At 50.3% G+C, this 17,209-nt stretch overlaps 6 protein-coding genes across 6 annotated transcripts; 4 read left to right on the forward strand and 2 right to left on the reverse strand.

The window, feature by feature from the left end:
* Window positions 1-1,800: 1,800 nt before the first annotated feature.
* On the forward strand, window positions 1,801-3,218 carry CDV56_102809 (uncharacterized protein; the record flags this gene model as incomplete). The annotated part of the gene is made up of 2 exons (XM_026756428.1): window positions 1,801-1,917; window positions 1,968-3,218. 2 exons carry the CDS (start codon window positions 1,801-1,803, stop codon window positions 3,216-3,218), a joined length of 1,368 nt encoding a protein of 455 aa, XP_026611614.1.
* A 912-nt stretch (window positions 3,219-4,130) lies between these two features.
* On the forward strand, window positions 4,131-5,535 carry CDV56_103081 (uncharacterized protein; the record flags this gene model as incomplete). The annotated part of the gene is made up of 2 exons (XM_026756700.1): window positions 4,131-4,164; window positions 4,223-5,535. 2 exons carry the CDS (start codon window positions 4,131-4,133, stop codon window positions 5,533-5,535), a joined length of 1,347 nt encoding a protein of 448 aa, XP_026611615.1.
* Window positions 5,536-6,151: 616 nt separating this feature from the next.
* On the reverse strand, window positions 6,152-7,360 carry CDV56_103314 (trafficking protein particle complex subunit 13; the record flags this gene model as incomplete). The annotated part of the gene is made up of 5 exons (XM_026756933.1): window positions 6,152-6,445; window positions 6,497-7,015; window positions 7,062-7,185; window positions 7,234-7,240; window positions 7,294-7,360. 5 exons carry the CDS (start codon window positions 7,358-7,360, stop codon window positions 6,152-6,154), a joined length of 1,011 nt encoding a protein of 336 aa, XP_026611616.1.
* A 654-nt stretch (window positions 7,361-8,014) lies between these two features.
* On the forward strand, window positions 8,015-9,339 carry CDV56_103500 (RING finger protein; the record flags this gene model as incomplete). The annotated part of the gene is made up of 5 exons (XM_026757119.1): window positions 8,015-8,394; window positions 8,451-8,617; window positions 8,723-8,784; window positions 8,845-9,080; window positions 9,135-9,339. The coding sequence occupies 5 exons, from the start codon at window positions 8,015-8,017 to the stop codon at window positions 9,337-9,339; spliced, it is 1,050 nt and encodes a 349-aa protein (XP_026611617.1).
* A 588-nt stretch (window positions 9,340-9,927) lies between these two features.
* CDV56_103703 (CENP-N/CHL4 family protein) lies at window positions 9,928-11,346 on the reverse strand (the record flags this gene model as incomplete). The annotated part of the gene is made up of 1 exon (XM_026757322.1): window positions 9,928-11,346. The coding sequence occupies one exon, from the start codon at window positions 11,344-11,346 to the stop codon at window positions 9,928-9,930; it is 1,419 nt and encodes a 472-aa protein (XP_026611618.1).
* Window positions 11,347-13,353: 2,007 nt separating this feature from the next.
* CDV56_104049 (putative bZIP transcription factor (MetR)) lies at window positions 13,354-14,877 on the forward strand (the record flags this gene model as incomplete). Its single annotated transcript, XM_026757668.1, has 2 exons — window positions 13,354-13,651; window positions 14,255-14,877. 2 exons carry the CDS (start codon window positions 13,354-13,356, stop codon window positions 14,875-14,877), a joined length of 921 nt encoding a protein of 306 aa, XP_026611619.1.
* Window positions 14,878-17,209: the final 2,332 nt, after the last annotated feature.

The following is a 17,209-nucleotide window of genomic DNA, read 5'->3' on the forward strand; positions in this document are numbered from 1 at the left end:
GGATCGGATTCGATTGGAGGAAAGGCATTGTACTGTACTTGTATATATTCAATTGAAGGTTCTCTCTAGGTCAATCAAACTATTGATCTCATTCACTTTTTCTCTCCGATGTACTCCGTAGTGCATTAATAGCTAGCAGAGTATTCACAACCTTCCCTCTTATCCGTCTGATTGCTTCCGGTGGTCTACACAGGGGAAAAGGATGATCTCTTTTCCTGGGAACCAAAGCAACAGATCCCAAGTCACATACTGACCTGACATTGCCAGTCAAGCCGGTGAGAAAACTCAAAAGAAGAGACGCAACATTATCTTTGTAAGACTCGGCCTGATTGACATCGATATAGACCACCTCCTCGTGTCGAACCAGAGAGTAAGCAACCTGACAACACTGCATTCATCAATCTCCTCCAGGTAATTGCTGGCATTGCACGGATCCAACCCCGACCCTCAATCGTTGGAAGCCCCCGAGAATCCCTGTCCAGATTTCGGACGTGTCCATAACGAGAAGTAAGAAGGAATGTGTCAAAGAGGTACTTGCAACAGTGAATCGTGTCGTGGCTTCTGATTAAGCCGAATCGCCATTTAAAGAGACATGTCTCATTCGTCGAGGTTGGTGCGTCATCAGTCATACATTTATTGGATGATAAGGTACTTGCTGGAGAGAGAGAGCTGAAATAACTCGTGGATTGGATGCTGCTTAGCTCTTGCCACTGCTTCCCCGATCTAAGGCACTGCAGAATGGTACAGGCTAGGAGCAATTCCCTTGAACAGGATGATGTTGCGGATGAGCTTGCGCGACTTTCTTGGGGAGTTCTCGCTGACTTATGTCGCAACCACATCCTGATTTGTGCTCTTTGTTCTGCTTGTTTCAGACACATTGCTTCCTAAGGACAGGAAGTCAGATTCAGGCTGTCGGTACCGAAATCATACTCCCGAAGACATCGAGTCTCGATGACCAGCACAGTCTGACGTTTTGAGTTGTGCGCGATCTCAGAATTCGTCCATATGTGCGCTTCGACGCGAATAAATGGGCCCCGGGGACAGGGCAGAAATGGCCAAGGCAGGCCAACTCCTGACCGATGACAGCGACTCGGGAGTTGCGGAAATCATTCACCCCCCAGGGAAAGACTCACTCCCTTGGGGATCACCGAATTTGGTGTCTTGAAGACATTTCCGGAATTTCCTAATACGGAGGAAGTCAATCTTCTGCGGATCGATATAGTCAGGCCGTCGGCGAAGCGGCAACCCCCCTACCTCGATCGTGTGTTGCTCGATTGCCACTGCAGAGTGGCAGAAATTCTCCAGGCCTCTAGCATGGTCAATGTGCGAAGGATGATCACAATTATAACAGCAGGAATCCCAGGAAATCCAGGAGAATAGTCAAAGGTATGACGGCATGGTGTAGGAAAGCCTCGACCAGTGCAGAAGACGATCACTTTCTCAATACTCCTTAATTAGGGCGGGCCAAAGTTCGACCCTGAAGGTCATCAGTGCAAATTCAGTGGCCGAGGCATCTCGATTCGGAGACAGCACCAAAGTGAGTTAAACCTTAAAGCCAGAAAGTAGAAACAGCACATGCTTTCTACTCCAGAGCCCCTTGCCGTGGGTGATCATGTTATCATTAATTGAGCATGATCGATCGATTGATCCATTCCTGAGCCAAGAAGTTGCGGGTCTCTCCATCAACAGAAAAAAATAAACGCTTTCCTCCCGACGTCAGTTCTTGTTTCTGTCCTTTCATTCAGTAGTTACAACCCTTAGAATTTCCTCGAGGATCAATTGATCTGATAGGTGTTGACGATGGAAGAGAATCGTCGTCATGTCGCGGTGGTGGGCACAGGAATGGCGGGTTTGGTGACGGCCTACTTGCTACACCATGATCCACAGCAACGGTTCCGAGTGCGACTAATTGACAAGGTACTTCAATGTTCAACAGGCAAAATCATATCATCACTGACATTGAATAGAGAGATCAAGTTTCTTTGAGTGCGGAATCAATACAGATTCCCCCCTCGCAGCCAGGGGTTAGCAAATCGGTCTGGGCCGACGTGCCCATGCGCGCCTTTGCCGGCGGCTTCTATCGCAATCTCATCCGCATGTATGACTACCTGGGAGTTCGATACCATTCGCAACCGTTTGTTTTTAGCTTCTCTCGGCTGTCTTCGCGACGACAGCAGCAGCAGCAGCAGGAAGAACCGTACATGGTGCATACTTCCAACTTCCACCGGCTGGCCCCGTTACTCCCTCGCGAGGGAGACGTTTTCCAGTGGCTTATCGAAGCCGTTTTTGCACTTTTGTGCTATCTGTGGTTCACCGTGTGTTGCTTTCTTGTCACTCCGGCAGAAGATGAATCGTTCGACCACTATCTTCTCCGCATCTATCTGCCGCAGTACTACAACGCCAATTACCTCTTGCCGCTGATTTCGAGCGTCTGTACCTGCTCGCACGAGGAGCTGCTCCGGTTTCCCGCAACCGATGTGCTCGAGTACAAGAAGCTCACGCATCGTCAACCGCACTATGTTGTGACGGATGGGGTCCACGCGGTCCAGGAGTCGCTCCTGCGTGGGCTGGACGTGCGGCTTGGTGTCCAGTCGACCAAAGTCACGCCGAGGCCGGACGGAGTCGAACTCACGTATTGCAAAGCGGACAGCAAGGCTCAGGAAACCACCGAATTGTTCGATCTGGTCGTTCTGGCCGTGTCCCCGGATGTCGTGGCGCACATCTTCGAGCCCTTGACATTGAGTCTGGGCGAGGTTCCCACGACCACGGTGAAGACCGTGGCGCATACGGATTTTGCCAATTTGCCGCAGATGGGGATGGGAGTCAAGCCAGGAGTCTCGGTTTCCAGGGAACCGGGAAGCCCACAGCACATCTACCTCCGCTCCAACGGGACCATCACGGAATCGGTCCACGTGCAGCCAAACTCGATCCTTGTCACGACAAACCCGCTGACGCCGATCGATGAGACCAAAGTCATTCAATCGGCGTCATTTACGCGCGTGCTGCGAAGTCACCAGAGCCGGCGGCTGATCAATCGTGTTTTTGACGAAGGGGACAGACACGCTGGTTCTAAGGCAGTCAACTGGCGCAGTGGTGATAACGGCGTGTATCTAGCGGGAGGATGGTGCTGGGATGGGATGGTGCTCTTGGAGGGATGTATTGTATCAGCGATGCGAGTGGCAGCCGACCTGGGGGTGGAAGTCCCATGGGAAAGATGAGGTCGAAGTACGAGTCTGACGTGAGATGACCGCATGTACTTATAGTAATTCTGGGGAAGCGATGATATATATAAGCGATTAGACACAAGGAACGGGATTTAGCGCCTGCTATAATTAAATTTGGCTATTTGCCCGGGATGCCGTTTGTACCTGATTGAATGACCACGAGTACAATGACTGCTTCTATTCTCCTCCACTCATATTCATCCCCAACGCAAACTAGCCATGGACCCTATCACTTGATTTCTCGATCTTATTCAACGCCTCTGCAAACTCATCCTCAGTCCGAAACAGCGTGACGAAAACATCTACAGATATATAGAATGGAACCACCATCGCGGACGCTGCACAAGCCCTTCTAGACCAAGTCCTCATCGCAGCCGGTCTGATTGACCCATCCGGGCTACCGGACAAAAATAAAAGTTTTGTTTATTGCTAAAGAGCTAATTTTGCTCACAGCTCAAATATAGCCGTTTCGAGTCAGCATGAGGTGGGAGGAGAGGAGAAGCGCCAGCGCAGATTGTTTGGGCCAGAGGCAGCCATCACGTGCAGACAGTCATCCCCCTTGGGACTCCTGACGGCGTTGTACACGCAGCCAGCATTTACCCGACCATTATATTCTCATACTCCCTTGGTTCGATCTTACTCTTTCATTTCTTCTTCTTCTTCTTCTGCAGTATTGAAGCTAGCTTATTATCGGGCAGCTGAAGGATCTGACGAGCCGTGATCCCATACTTCAGCGTCCACCTATGTTTCGGTGATTTGTGGCTTATCTGATTGCCCGATCTGTCCCTCTGTTACCTGTACTTGCGACCTTCTTCACTCGACATTGATTGAAGACACCGACTATTTGGAAATCCCCAACTCTAATCATCCACCTTGCAATTACTTGTAGATCGTCACCTGGCCAGAATGGCCACAGCTGAGGTCCCTACGCGGACTCATGGTACGTCTTCACGAGCATTCTGCCCCTCTTGAGACAAACCCAAATTGACAGATGATAGTTCGCAGTGGACGCCGCCACCCGTTTTCTAGCTGGATGAAGAGACTTGCCAGTCTGAAGGGCTCCTCGACCGATTCCAGTACAATTCGCTGGTCCCATAAACGCCATGACTCTCACAAGAACAAGAGAAACAACACCAAGAACAACCCTTACCCCCTCTCCGGTACCATGAACGTTGTCGGTGAATACAGCAGCGATTTCATCTCTTCGGTCTCGGATACAAATGATGTGAATGGGCGACGATCGTGCTCACAGAGTGAACCTTCAATTGCCTGTTCCGGATACGACAACCAGGTGCCTGCGACAAGTGCAAAGTCGACGGCCCCGACCATTTCAACGAACGGCGACACGGCCATCTCAGAGGCAGCATACTCCAAGGCAGGAACGATGGCTACAGCAGGAGGAGGGATCAGCTCTCACGGCGGAGGCGAAGGAAGTACCTTCTCTTCGCCCGCGCCGTCGGTCCGTTCGTTGACCACCACCCTAACTACCGTGCAGTCCGCCGCGCCGTCCACACACTTCTACAACGTGCAAAGTACACATCACGGCCTAGCGCATGCGAACTCGACGCACAGCACAGCGAATCAACAAGTACAATTTTCCCAGCCATTTCCTTCATCCCCTGCGACCGCGGTGCCATCCCACCTTGCCCCTCACGGCCACTCTCATACCTACAGCACTGCGACTGCCAACAATATTCTTACTGACAACGCATCCATCCTCACTCTGGCTTCATCTTCCAAACGGCGCCGCAGGAACTCGCTGGATACGAACGCATCGATCCGCGCTCTGGCGCCGTCCTCGGTATTTGGTGGTAGTCGCGAGAGTCTGCCTCTGAGCGTGCTCAGCGCAAATGTTGGGGAGCCGTCCAACACGTCAACATTTAATCCGCCCGGAGTACTTAATCGTCCCAGCATGGTGGGTCTCGCTAGCGCGGAGCGGATTAGTGTATACTCAGCCTCCGGTGCGATCGCGAGCGGCGAGCGAGGGAGCTACCATAACAAACCGAATCCAGGCACGGGAGATGGTGCAAGTATCAAGAGTGCAGCGTATTCGCACAGTCGCAACGACAGTTATGCGGCGAGCATCTCGGGCGGGATGGGTGTCGCGATCGCCAGCGGGTCCGTCAATCAGCCCATGACGGGGAGGATCAGTCGTCGCAGCTCAGGATGGGGTGAGATAACTGGCGATGAAGGCGACCAGGAGAAAGAGGACAAGGAAGAGCGGCCAGCAGAATTGAAGGAGGAGGATCCCTTTGATGCTGTGCCTGAAGGGACGACTGAGACGACAACGACAGCGACGACAAAGAATTGATAACGCCGAACATGACGATGACTTTATACAGAGGAGAGCCTGCTGTGAGATACGCAACGAACTTACGCAAGATAACTGCATGACAGAGTGGGTTAGAATAAATCAATGTTTTCCTGCTTTTGCATTTTTTCCGTTTGCGAGGGAAGGATGGATGTCTGTCTGCTTGGGATGGGAGTCAACATAACATGGGTGTTTGGGTTGGTTACTGGTTATTTCTATCTAAGACACTATTGATATCCCGCTGGTATTGTTTAGCATAATTAAGAGGATTCACTATTTCTTGCTAGTTGACGCTTGGCAGGTTGACAGTATGTATACCTACTGGTTAAGCGTAGCAGTGGTCAATGGGTAGGGGAGGATATCGACAAGACGCTACATGACTGGGAGGATCTGAGAGGGCCATCTGGCGGCAGGTGCCTCATCCAGATGGCTCCTCTGGTCTCTCCAGGATCGTCCGATCTGCTCTATAGCAGCGAGTGACGGCTAAACCTACACACTGAGTCTCTGAGGTGAGTTTTAATCTGCCATTCTTCAATGACAAGGATTGAATGCGAATGATGCCAGGCAGGAGACCATATTGCAAAGGCGATTCTAATGTATAAGCACTAAGATTACCTCAGGATCGTCTCCTTGTCAACAGATTCCCAGTAGTCAAAAACCCCTTGTCACCCATAGCACCCCTCCACTCAATCGAAAGCTGCCCCAAGACTGCCCTGCCATCTCGTCTCAGGTCCTTTTGCAAAGCTTCCAGTCCCTCCTGCTGACCCTCTTCCTGCTCAACTAAGAATGCAACCTGGAGCACATCCCGTGGGTTCAGCGTGGGCGGCTGTGAGACAACCTTGTCGGGTCTCTCCAACTCCCAGTTCAAAGGAATGGCTTTGAACGGCGGTTTGGAATTGAGTTTCGTTTGCTGTCTTCCAGTCAGGGAATGATATGTTCAGTGAATGCCTCCCTTACAGACCTTGACAACCACGGTGCCATCTCCAACATTCTCCAACTGTGCTTCCAGAGCGAATCGCAAAAGCCGAGTTTTCCCATACGGTCCCAAGGACTTATTCTCCACCTCCACCGGAGCCAGCTCCGAGGATTTCGTCCTGACACTGAGGCAAGGCTGAGCGACAAATTGGTAGAGTTTGCGGAATGTCCTGACCCGGCCGCTTGCAGCCTGCGCGTCGGAGCCGATCAGCGTCTCTGTGTAGCTGATGCTGACGGCCAGGATGTGATTCCCCTCTTCTTTGAGGTCGAACCGGACAATCTTCTGCAAGGACTGGCCCCTGTGGAGGCCTTCCGTCTGGGCCGGATCGTCCGCTGACTCCAGGTCCAGTGAGGCTACCTGGGATGGAGTCTGCATTTCCGCGACGATGCGGACAGAAGTGACGACGCGCGAGGTCTCGTCCTCCGGGAGCTCATTGTTGGCGCTGAGCGTACAGGCGAACGTTTCCCCGACATATGCCGACCCAAAGGAGGGCGGTAGCGTTAGCTGGGTATTGTTAGCTTGTGCCTGGTGGAAGGAGTCGAGAGCTTACGTTAGGACTAAGGATGAACTTGTCATCGGTACTGTCGGATGGATAGCTCAGTGACGCTTTAGTTGAAATCTTGGTGTTTGCAGCAGGAAGGGGATATTGATTGGATAGGGAAGGCCGTGACAGCCTTACTCGGTTAGAATGATCGCCAAACGCTGCTTTGAGCTCGGCTTACCGTAATACTGAAGCCGGGTTAGCGATAGGTACCTTCAGTAGAGATCTCGATGGTGCATACCTTTTAGGGAGACCGCATGGGGTTCTTTGGAGCTATCAGCGCCCGAGTAGCCACGCGGACGTGCCATAAGTCTACCCTGAAGGAGTTATTCTTGCAGTCTATGATTCCATGAGGAATCGTCGAAATCATCAACGACAATCATCTGTTTGGCCTTAAGTCCTAAGATGTAGTCATGTGGGGTTACATAATCCTTTCCCAAAAAGGTATAGCAGTCTCTTATCTACAATGTCAAAATACAACCAGATGAGCATATTTCAGGCCTTCGAAGACTGGAGAGTGCTTTGGTTGAAATCTATCAAGTTATTATAACTCTCATGCAATAGAAACTCTCGTGTACTACTTTGAGTTCGACAGTTAGTCTCGAAAAAATAGTTGGAATGAACGCATGCATGCTGTGTCTCTGTGTTATCACTGATAACTTATCGCTGCCAGCAAACCGGACAAAGTACACAAACCCAGCAAACCTCCACATCATCCTACGCCGTTTTGTGCCATCGACTGGCTATTTGAAGTATTCTTCCCCTTACAAATGAGGTTTCAGGTACAGAAATCAAGTCATTATCAGGTTTACGTCCATCTTCGCCGATTGATTTGGATGTGATTATGTCAGCGTTCCTGGTCGCGTCTATCAACTTGCCGAACGCCACCGCAGCTCAGATCCGTCTACCAGCATCTACCGTCATTTGAGTCTCTGTATACGTGGCTCGTGCTGCTAGTCAATATGGGAACTACACGAACGACAACATCGCGTCAAAAAATCACCAGCTCCTCGCCGGCGCAACCTCGAGCCTACAGCGCGAGCACAATCGGCAAGACACGGTCAACAACCAAGAGAAAGCTGGACGCCGGTGAAGGCATCGAATCATTGACCACTCCAGTAAAAAATGCGCGCAGACGAGCGAATAACGTCTCTGCAGCCTCAGCTGGCTCCATCGTGATCGATTTGACCGCAGACTCGCCCGTCACGACTCCGACCAAGAAGACTCGAAGCCCCAAGAAGCGATGCTCTGGCGAGCCGACTCCCGAGCGACGCGCTAGGCCGTTCCGTAAGCAGGCTCCCAAGTGTATAATGGCTAGGCTGGTGCGGGCAAGAACCCAGAGGTAGGGATTGGCTGTGCTGCTTTCATGCGACTTTCACTAACCCGGCCATTGACCAGGATGTGCGTCGTGGAACATTCTGTCACCGAGGTCGATGATGCGCCCGAAGTCGTGTTTAAAATGGCGGGAACAACTGGAAATCTGTACAAGATCGTCATTGGGAAGGTGCCTTCCTGCGATTGTCCGGATGGAGACAAAGGAAATCAGTGCAAGCACATATTCTACGGTATGTCGACGGCATTTCTTTCAACATTGCGACCCTTATTCGCTCGTCACTGGCATTACATGTTTATTCTATCCTTACAGGCACTAACTACTATGGCCTATCAAGCCCTAATAAACGCTCTCAAAGCCCCGGAACATCTCCAGTATCAGCTGGCATTCTTATCCTCGGTAAGAATTCATTCAAAGGACACAATCGTTCAAGTTCACTTACATGATCCGCATATGCAGGAACTTCGTGAAATGTACCAGTCATCACCCCTCAGCCGCCAAAAAGAAGAACCGGAGGACAACAACGGCAAGCGCAAGCCCATCGAAGGAGACTGTCCCATCTGCTTCATGGAACTCGAGCCAGAGAAAGACGAGATCGTTTGGTGCCGCGCAGCATGCGGGAATAACGTCCACAAGACGTGTTTCCAGAAATGGGCGGCAACGCAGAACGCGCAGGGGGTCCGTTGCGTTTACTGGTGGGTTCTACTACCCGAGACACAGATTGTGGAGATATACTGACTCTCGTCTAGCCGTTCTGCGTGGGAGACCAGTAGTAGCGAACTGGATCTGGAACAGCTCACCAAGAACGGATACGTCAACGACGAAGGTTATGTCAATGTGGGGCATCTGCTCGGCATGCCTGGCCAACGCGGTACGAGACCATCCCTGTACTTGCTCCCTTCGTCTGGTTCTTCGTTTCTCGTGGAAAGGTTACTAATCATCAACGGTTGGTGATAGACTCTTCAACATATTATCGGCCCTGGGGGTACCCGGGATCGTCCTATTATGGGTCGCGTAGGCAGAGGCGTTCGCACTGGTAATGAGGTTTGCGTGCTACATGGCGCAAGGGCGTCGGTCACTGGATTTTGGATTGGTCTAGATTGCTATATACCCCTATCTGTATTTGTGTTGCTTGACGTATTCCAATGATACTTCGCTTGCAGTTTGTTGTGTCCGAGGGACCGATGTGTAGCTGTGTAACTCATAGATGTTCAATATATCCATCTATCGACCTTATGAGGCTCGGATCAAACCCGGAATTCTGCTCGCCTGGTCGCGGTACATCCAAGAGGCATGATAGGTAATCGTCTGTGCCTGCGCTATCGCAGAAGAGCTTGACGACTCCACATCGTCACCCAATATTCAGTGTCATGGACAGACACGAACTCTAGGGTTTTGTCCAGCTGTATTTCGCGGGCTGTCTTACTGCTCCCCGGCAGTTGCTCTCGTCGAGCGGGGGCCTGTCCACAGTCAGGCCTGATTCTCCCGCAGAATGTTTCGCTGGGCTGGCGATCAAGAGTTTCTTGAGACTGGTTCCTGCCGTCAACCATCTTTGATTATACGCTTTCCTCGATGAACAACAGCTACGCTGACTGCGTCTTCGCCCGTCATCCAGGACGGCATACGTTCCGGCTCAACAACACCCAGTTCGGCGAGCTTGCGGATACCGCTGATGACGTCCGAGCCGGCAAAGGAGAGGGATACTGTTGGCTGCGTGCGGTCCACATCATGTTCATCATCCTCGTCGTTCGCCGGATCAAGCAGGCGCACGTCAAGGCGGTCCAGAGGGGCAGACGAGAGGGTTCCAGATGTGCCAAAACGAGAATGGACGGCTAATTTGCGTTTCTTGGCGATATGGGAAGCAGGCTCCGTCCCTTTGATCGTATTGCTGTCGTCCTCGCTTTCGTTCTCCTTGCCAGGGTCTGACTCTTGGTGGAAGTGCTCTTCTGGAGAAACCGTATCCGACGGACGTGGGTCCAAGGGACTCCCTTCCAGTACCGCGTCGGCGAATATACTGAACGCCCCATTGGCCCCGTTGGATCTTCCAGGACCGCGGAGCGCCAGCAACGCTTGCAGATTCTTTGCTGTCAGAGAGGTCGCTCTCAAAGCATATCGCTCTTGTGGCCGCGATAATGCTTTAGGTAAAGCGTCTCGTACAATGCGCTGCAGACTCCGAGCATCGGTTGCGACCGCATGGTTGGTGGACGTATTCGATTTCGCGCCCGGCGATGTCGCCATGGACGTGTAGATGAATGGGCAACTGTCGGGGAAAGCGACGTACATCAGTCGCGATGAGTCCGTCAAAGCCTCAGGTGACTGGCGAGGGTATTGGTATGGAGAATTGGTTACGAAGATCCGCAGGAATGTGAGCGGAAGCGAGGATGAGCGGACGAGATGGTAATGCGCTTTCACCAGGGGAGAAATCTGCTGCTGAAGGTTGCTCAGGAAAGTGGCGGCGTGGATGCGCGGTAGACATGCGGAAGCGTCAGGTATAGTTGCTCCTGTGGATCGAGTACCATCGATGCCAATGCGACTGAGTTCAAATGCTGTCCATCGCAGACTTGCTGGATGGTCTTCCATATACCGAATGTCCACCATTGCCAGCTGGCGCAAGGTAATACCGTGTCGCCAGTCACCCTCCAGTATACGATCAATCACTTCGCGTTTGCCGCCCTTCCTATCTTGTAGATCCTGGTAAGCATTCCGGACGTCTTCGATGGTTTCGGCGGCCGGATACGGGCTGAGTTCATCGTCGTCGGGGTTCTCGGCTTCGTCTTGCTCAAGATACGGTGGAAACAATTGCGCGTTGCGATCATCGAGCCATTGAAATACCAGGTCCAGAAGAGCCTGACGGGACAGCCGCGCAAATGACTTTATCAGAGACGGGGTGGAGGAGGGGATGCGGAGAGTGTTGGGAAGACTGGCGGTTGTAGGCGCACGGATAGTCTTTGAGCGCGCCATTTCTGCGATGGAATCGATCGTCTTTATACTATAGACGAGGCATAACCCATGAGGCTGGGTTACATGACAATGGTGCAAGATTCCTTGGTGAGAGCTCGATTGCGACCACGAGAGAACAGGCCCAAGGAAGAATCAGAATAAACAAAGCAATGAGGTCACGTGGAGATAAGGGGTCTACACCTGCTCTCGATTCTCAACCATAAGGGACCGTAAGGCTACCATCAAGCGATGTGACAATATCCATTTGCCAGTTTAAATAGAATGTTGGCTTGTAGCTTGTACTCCCAGTTTATGGCAGGTTATGGAAAATTCATTGCATGCTTATCTGGGGAAGACATACTTATGTAGCTCATCGCTTTATACTTGGATTGAACCTCAGTGAAGAGCAAGGCACGGCACATTGTACTACCAGTAATGATGTAGAAGTGATACCAAACTCGTTTCGATAGTCCAGTCCCATGTTCGTCTTCATCTTCCTCTTCTTCTTTGTTCTCATCCCCTGAAGAACGAATGTCCGTCACCACCTGTCTGTCACCACCTGTCCGTCCTCGTCAAAGTCTTGCCTGTCATGACCATCGATGTCGGGGATTGAACCAGGCCTTCCTGGAGAAGTATACGTTCTCGAAGGTAAGATTGCGCAAGCGATCTGAATATCTGTTTAATATCCAGACGGACAAACCCGTTTCATATGCTACATCCTCACCCCGACTCCTAGAAAGTAGCAGTCAGTCAGAATGACGAATCCAACCTTTGCTTGATATAGGAAAGAAGGTTCCATTGAAGGCTCCGGATTAGATAGAATTGACTGGAGAGCTTTCTTGTCGAACTTCACACAACACGTTTAGAGACCAGGTCCATTCCTGCGACGCAAAGTGGATTTATTTCAGTTTGTCACAGGTAACCCCATTGAGCAGGGTTGTTACCCAGGGCAAAATACTGCACTCGAGACTGTATTCTTGGTCGAGCATGCCTTCTGAAGCGTTCAATGCTCCACAGAGGACCTAGTTAGTCATCATGTAAGCAGCAGCACGTTTAGATAGTTATTAGTAGTACCTAGTGTGAATCAGCCAACCACCAATGCACGGACGAGGCAGGCTGATTACTAATGTGCAGAATATTAACAAGGAGTTGTACTCTCCCAGCATTCATAAGGCACACTGAACACAGGCTAAATGCAGTACTCAGTAGGGATGATGCATACCCATACGGGCTACAGTGCATTGACAAGAACAAGTTTCGAGAATCATGACTGATAGAGATTACCGTCATTCGCATACTTCATTGTGAAATAATGATACCTAAATCGGATAGTGCCTGGTTTGAGGCTTATTAAAATCCGGTTGACTCCGATCTCGGTCACCGAAGAGATGATTCGGACGCGATGTAATTCTTTCCCGATATGGAAAGTCAATGAGGCACAGTGGCGAGAGAGGAATATCGATCCTATGTTTGAAATGAGGATGCTTTGTATTGTTGCTGTAGAGGGGATAAGACACCTAAATGAATAGAATACAATCAAGCATCCCAGCGTCAATAGATTGGTCATGTTCTTTTGTCAAATGGCTGTGAAACCCTCCTTTGATTTCCAATCATCGTGATCGGATCGCTTGACCATTCCCTTGACTTGCTTCTGCCGGATTAATCATCAACCCACCCCACCCTGCGCAAATTCCCATCCATCTCCCCGATGTCCCGCGTTCCACCGTGAGTATTATTCATTGTCTGGTCTCTTCGTTCTTCTCTTCCCTACTCTTTCTTCTCCGGACCCTCTTCCATTGTCAATTCGACCTTCAACGCGATTATTCGAGCACGTTTGACGAGTGCTACGACATCTTCTCGAGATCGATACGGCGGAGTCATACAGACGAGTCATTCCGCCCCTCGGTCTTTGACGCATTTGTCACTCTAAGAACGCATCATCTGAACAGAAAGCAAAGGAGGGCAGCCAACAGCTACAACCCGAATTGTCTCGAGAACTTGATAGAGGCTTAGCCTCACGCATACATCATGTCCGGTTACAACGGCCGCCGTGCGCCCAACTTCTCCCAATACATTGAGGATTTGAATGCCATTCCCTCGCCGTACGACCAGGCTTTGCAGCAGCAACAGAGACAAGATACTTTCAACCTCGATGCTGAACTCTCGTTATTTACGAATACCGAGTTCTTCGACTTCGACACTTTCGGAGATCTCAACCTGCCTGCATTTGACGCCGTGAAGGAAGACAATGCGAAGACGACGGAACAGCCCAATGGAGGACATACCACTCACACTTCTGATATGGAGTTTCTGGATCTTCTAGAGGGTGAGTGAAATCTACTTCTAGTGGTCTGATGTTATTCTTCATTTCAAGCTGGACATTTGGGGAATTGTTTCCCACACAAGTGCTTGAAGGCCTGTCCCCTATTCGTACAACATGATCAATCATGCCTTGATCGTCAACTTGTCCTCTGTCATTTTTGCTTCTTCTCCCCCTCATTCTCTCAGGCGACTCGTGATATCTTGCGCATTCCTTCGGGTCATTGGGGGCACATGGTTGCGGTTCGCAAAATGCACGGGCCATCCAATGATGGCCTGAGCATCTAAACCAACCCCTGTCTGCATGAACCTTTTTTCCCAGTCTTTGTGCGGCTATCGCAAAAAAGGTTATGTGCTTCCTGCATCAAATTTGCAATTTAGCGCTGTCGTGAATGGGGTCCAGTATGGCGCAATATCACGTGAGCTGTATAGTGGCTCACTGCCTGCGTTCATCTTGGCCAGAGTGTGGCAGGCGGCTTTGGTCAAGTCTCAATTGGTTCAGCATGTTGTTTGATCTTGCAATGTTTTCCTACACTTGTGTCGTCCAGCTTGGCTTTGGGGCGCTATATTCCCGATTGGTAATGGTTTGAGGCTAACCTCACATTCCTAGATGGGTTCGGCAACATGCCCGATTTTTCGGCAGCCAACTTGAACTCGATCAACTCTCATCAGGTTCCGATTCAAAATACACAATTCTCAAAGATCCCGTCAATTCCTTCGGGACTTTCAAGTGCACCCTTCAACGCCAACCCCACCCCGAGTCAGTCTAGTTCGATTGCAACATCGCCCGCTGGTCCAGCTACCAGCCCAGTCGCTGCTCCTGCTCCTTCCACAACAACTGCGGCGGGACCCAAGCGCAAGAACACGCAAAAGGCGGCCCCTATCAGCGTGGAGGAGGCTGCCCGCATTGCCGCGGAGGAGGACAAGCGTCGCCGGAACACGGCTGCTAGCGCGCGATTCCGGGTCAAGAAGAAGTTACGGGAGCAAGCGTTGGAAAAGACCGTCAAGGAGACCACCGAGAAGAATGCCGCTCTTGAAGCCCGCGTAACCGCGCTGGAGCTGGAGAATCAATGGCTGAAGAACCTGATCACTGAGAAGAACGGCAAGTCGGCGGAGGAGACCAAGAAATCCGAGACCGACATTGCCAACATGTTCAAGAAATTCCTCTCCTCTCAGAAGGCCGACGCTGAACGGAGTAGTTCCGAGTCCAAGATCGGTGTCGGTACCGCGTGAGCGGAGCTAAATCGGGAAAAAAAAAAAAGAAAAAGAAAAAGAAAAAGCAAACGCGACAAGGATATATATATTTTTCGTCAATCTATTACAGCTTCTCTGCTCATATTGAACCAGTGTCTTATTGAGCATTATCTGGAGGCAATGAAGAAGGCGTCTCACGGAGCAAAGGGTGGATGAGGGTGAGTCTTATGATTGACGATATGTTAATTTCTGTTTATTAGCGAGCTATATGGATGAATTCTATTTAGAACGCAATTCAATGTTACTTAATTCATCTCAATTGATATGAATAAGACATCGAGTTGATGTCGGAATTAGTTGTGGCGACCAGTCTCTCTACTTAACCAGGCAACTATTTAGGATGACTAACATTCCCACTGCTTTTGCAGGTGGCATGCAAGAAGCTCATTTACTCTAACTACTCTTTGACCTAGTTGCAGTTCAGCAAGGTCTCGGAAAAGTGCGACAAGATCTCGGGATATCTAGATTCTAGGGTAACGTTGAGTGAGACCTTAATGAGGTTTTTCCTACCAATCACGTGAAAAGGCTTTTTGTATACGCCCTCGGTGCACTGCCGCAAATAACTCTTCGATTCAACAAAGAGCTTGAGCTATTTTCCCTTCTGTTATTACTCTGATCATGACGTACCCATTTTTGGCTACATAAGCTGCAGAATGTTGGTGTATAGTACCCATAGTTCTTATTTGATGCATGGTACAATTGCTGAGCTTTTAAGCAGCTGTGGAGAGATTGCTTCTGAGTCTTTTCGGTGACACTTCTTTGGACTTCGTCGGAAAGCCACTACAGCCGTGGAAGCAGTGCCCAATAATGCAGCGATCGGCTTGCGCTGGACATCCTCGTCAGGTTGCCGAAGAAGTCCGTTATCAAATGATTTGGAAACATCCAGGGCCAGAATCAACCTGATTTGTACTAGTGAATAGCTCCCATCAATCTCAACGATTGCCCCCGCCCGCATACTTGTTGCTTCCTATCCACTAATATGTATCGACTGCTCTGGATGTAACGATACAAGACCCTACTTATCCGCAACGCGTTCGTGGGTAGCGGCAGCTTGAGTTTCTTCTTCTCCCAGCCCCCCTCTTTTGCTCATGTAAAACCACATCCATATCGAAAGGGCGAAACAAACGGAAATCAGGAAAGCAAACTGTGTCGCCATCAAAGTCCCTCTCCAATAAGCACTCTTACCGGAGTACCAGCAGACCATCCCAAGGAGGAATTCGAGGATCGAAAGGTCCAGGAGTACCAAGGGCGCCCAGGCTACAGCCAAGTCCCTTCGGGTGGCCTTTTCCGGTTTCTCGAATTGGAAAAGCAGCATAGGCCGACAACAGCAGAGATGACAGCTGTAATGGCCGAGCTGCACAAAAAGCCTTCAGAGGTCTGTATTAATCGGCTGTTTGTTGGATGAAATTCGGAAAAGGTCAAGGCGCCAACAGCAAGCCCGCCGATAAGTGCAGCAAGCACCACGAAAGTGTTGTAGAAACGCTGGATACGTTGGAAAACAAGGAACGCCCTGACGTCGAGTTGCTTGCCGCATCGCAGAGAACGCATATGTCAGAGGTCACAAGCTAAGTCAGATCCACGGTTCCGCAGGTCAATGTGAGGAGTATGCTTCTTTGCGTTCTAATAGCGCTCCAATCATCTAGTTTTGGTTGTGACAGGTCGACGACTGCCTGATACACCTGGTACAGAGAACGAAGAGAAATCTCTAGTAACCGTGCTTGCGAAGAAAGAAACAGAAGACAATATTGTCATGTTCAGTGGCATCATGGAGGAGAGTTTAGGAAACATATATGGACAAGTGTTGAGTGTTACCCTTCAGTGAAGTGAGTGTGGCTAAGAGTAAGACATATCATGTAACTAACCGTATGAAATAGGAGTACTTCAACTGTTGGGTCGAATACAGAAATCATCAGGTCGATTTGGATTCGAGGATCATGCATAATTGGTCCAGTGTGAATCAATACAGGCATTGACTCTCCAGCCAGCCAGTGATCTTTTTGCAGTTGAGAACCTCATATCGAGGGCTTCATGAATATCTATCGGCTATACTGGCACATGGAGACGAAGAAAGATGATATCTTGGTGACTACCTGGAAAAGGGGGAGCTATTTACGTGTGTCACGTGATCCAAGCGATGTACCTAGTACCAGACAGCCGATCGGCTGCATCAGGCGAAACACCTGATTTATCACGTGACACAGCTGTTTCCCTCCAACAACTCTTCCAGACTGAGACAACAAGCATGGGAACGGCGCTGATCCATCGCTCCTGATTTTTTAAAAATCATTTCTCTGGTTGCTGTCTACAGTCT

The sequence above is a fragment of the Aspergillus thermomutatus genome (assembly GCF_002237265.1).
Source record: "Aspergillus thermomutatus strain HMR AF 39 chromosome Unknown NODE_216, whole genome shotgun sequence".
NCBI classification, from domain to species: Eukaryota; Fungi; Ascomycota; class Eurotiomycetes; order Eurotiales; family Aspergillaceae; genus Aspergillus; species Aspergillus thermomutatus.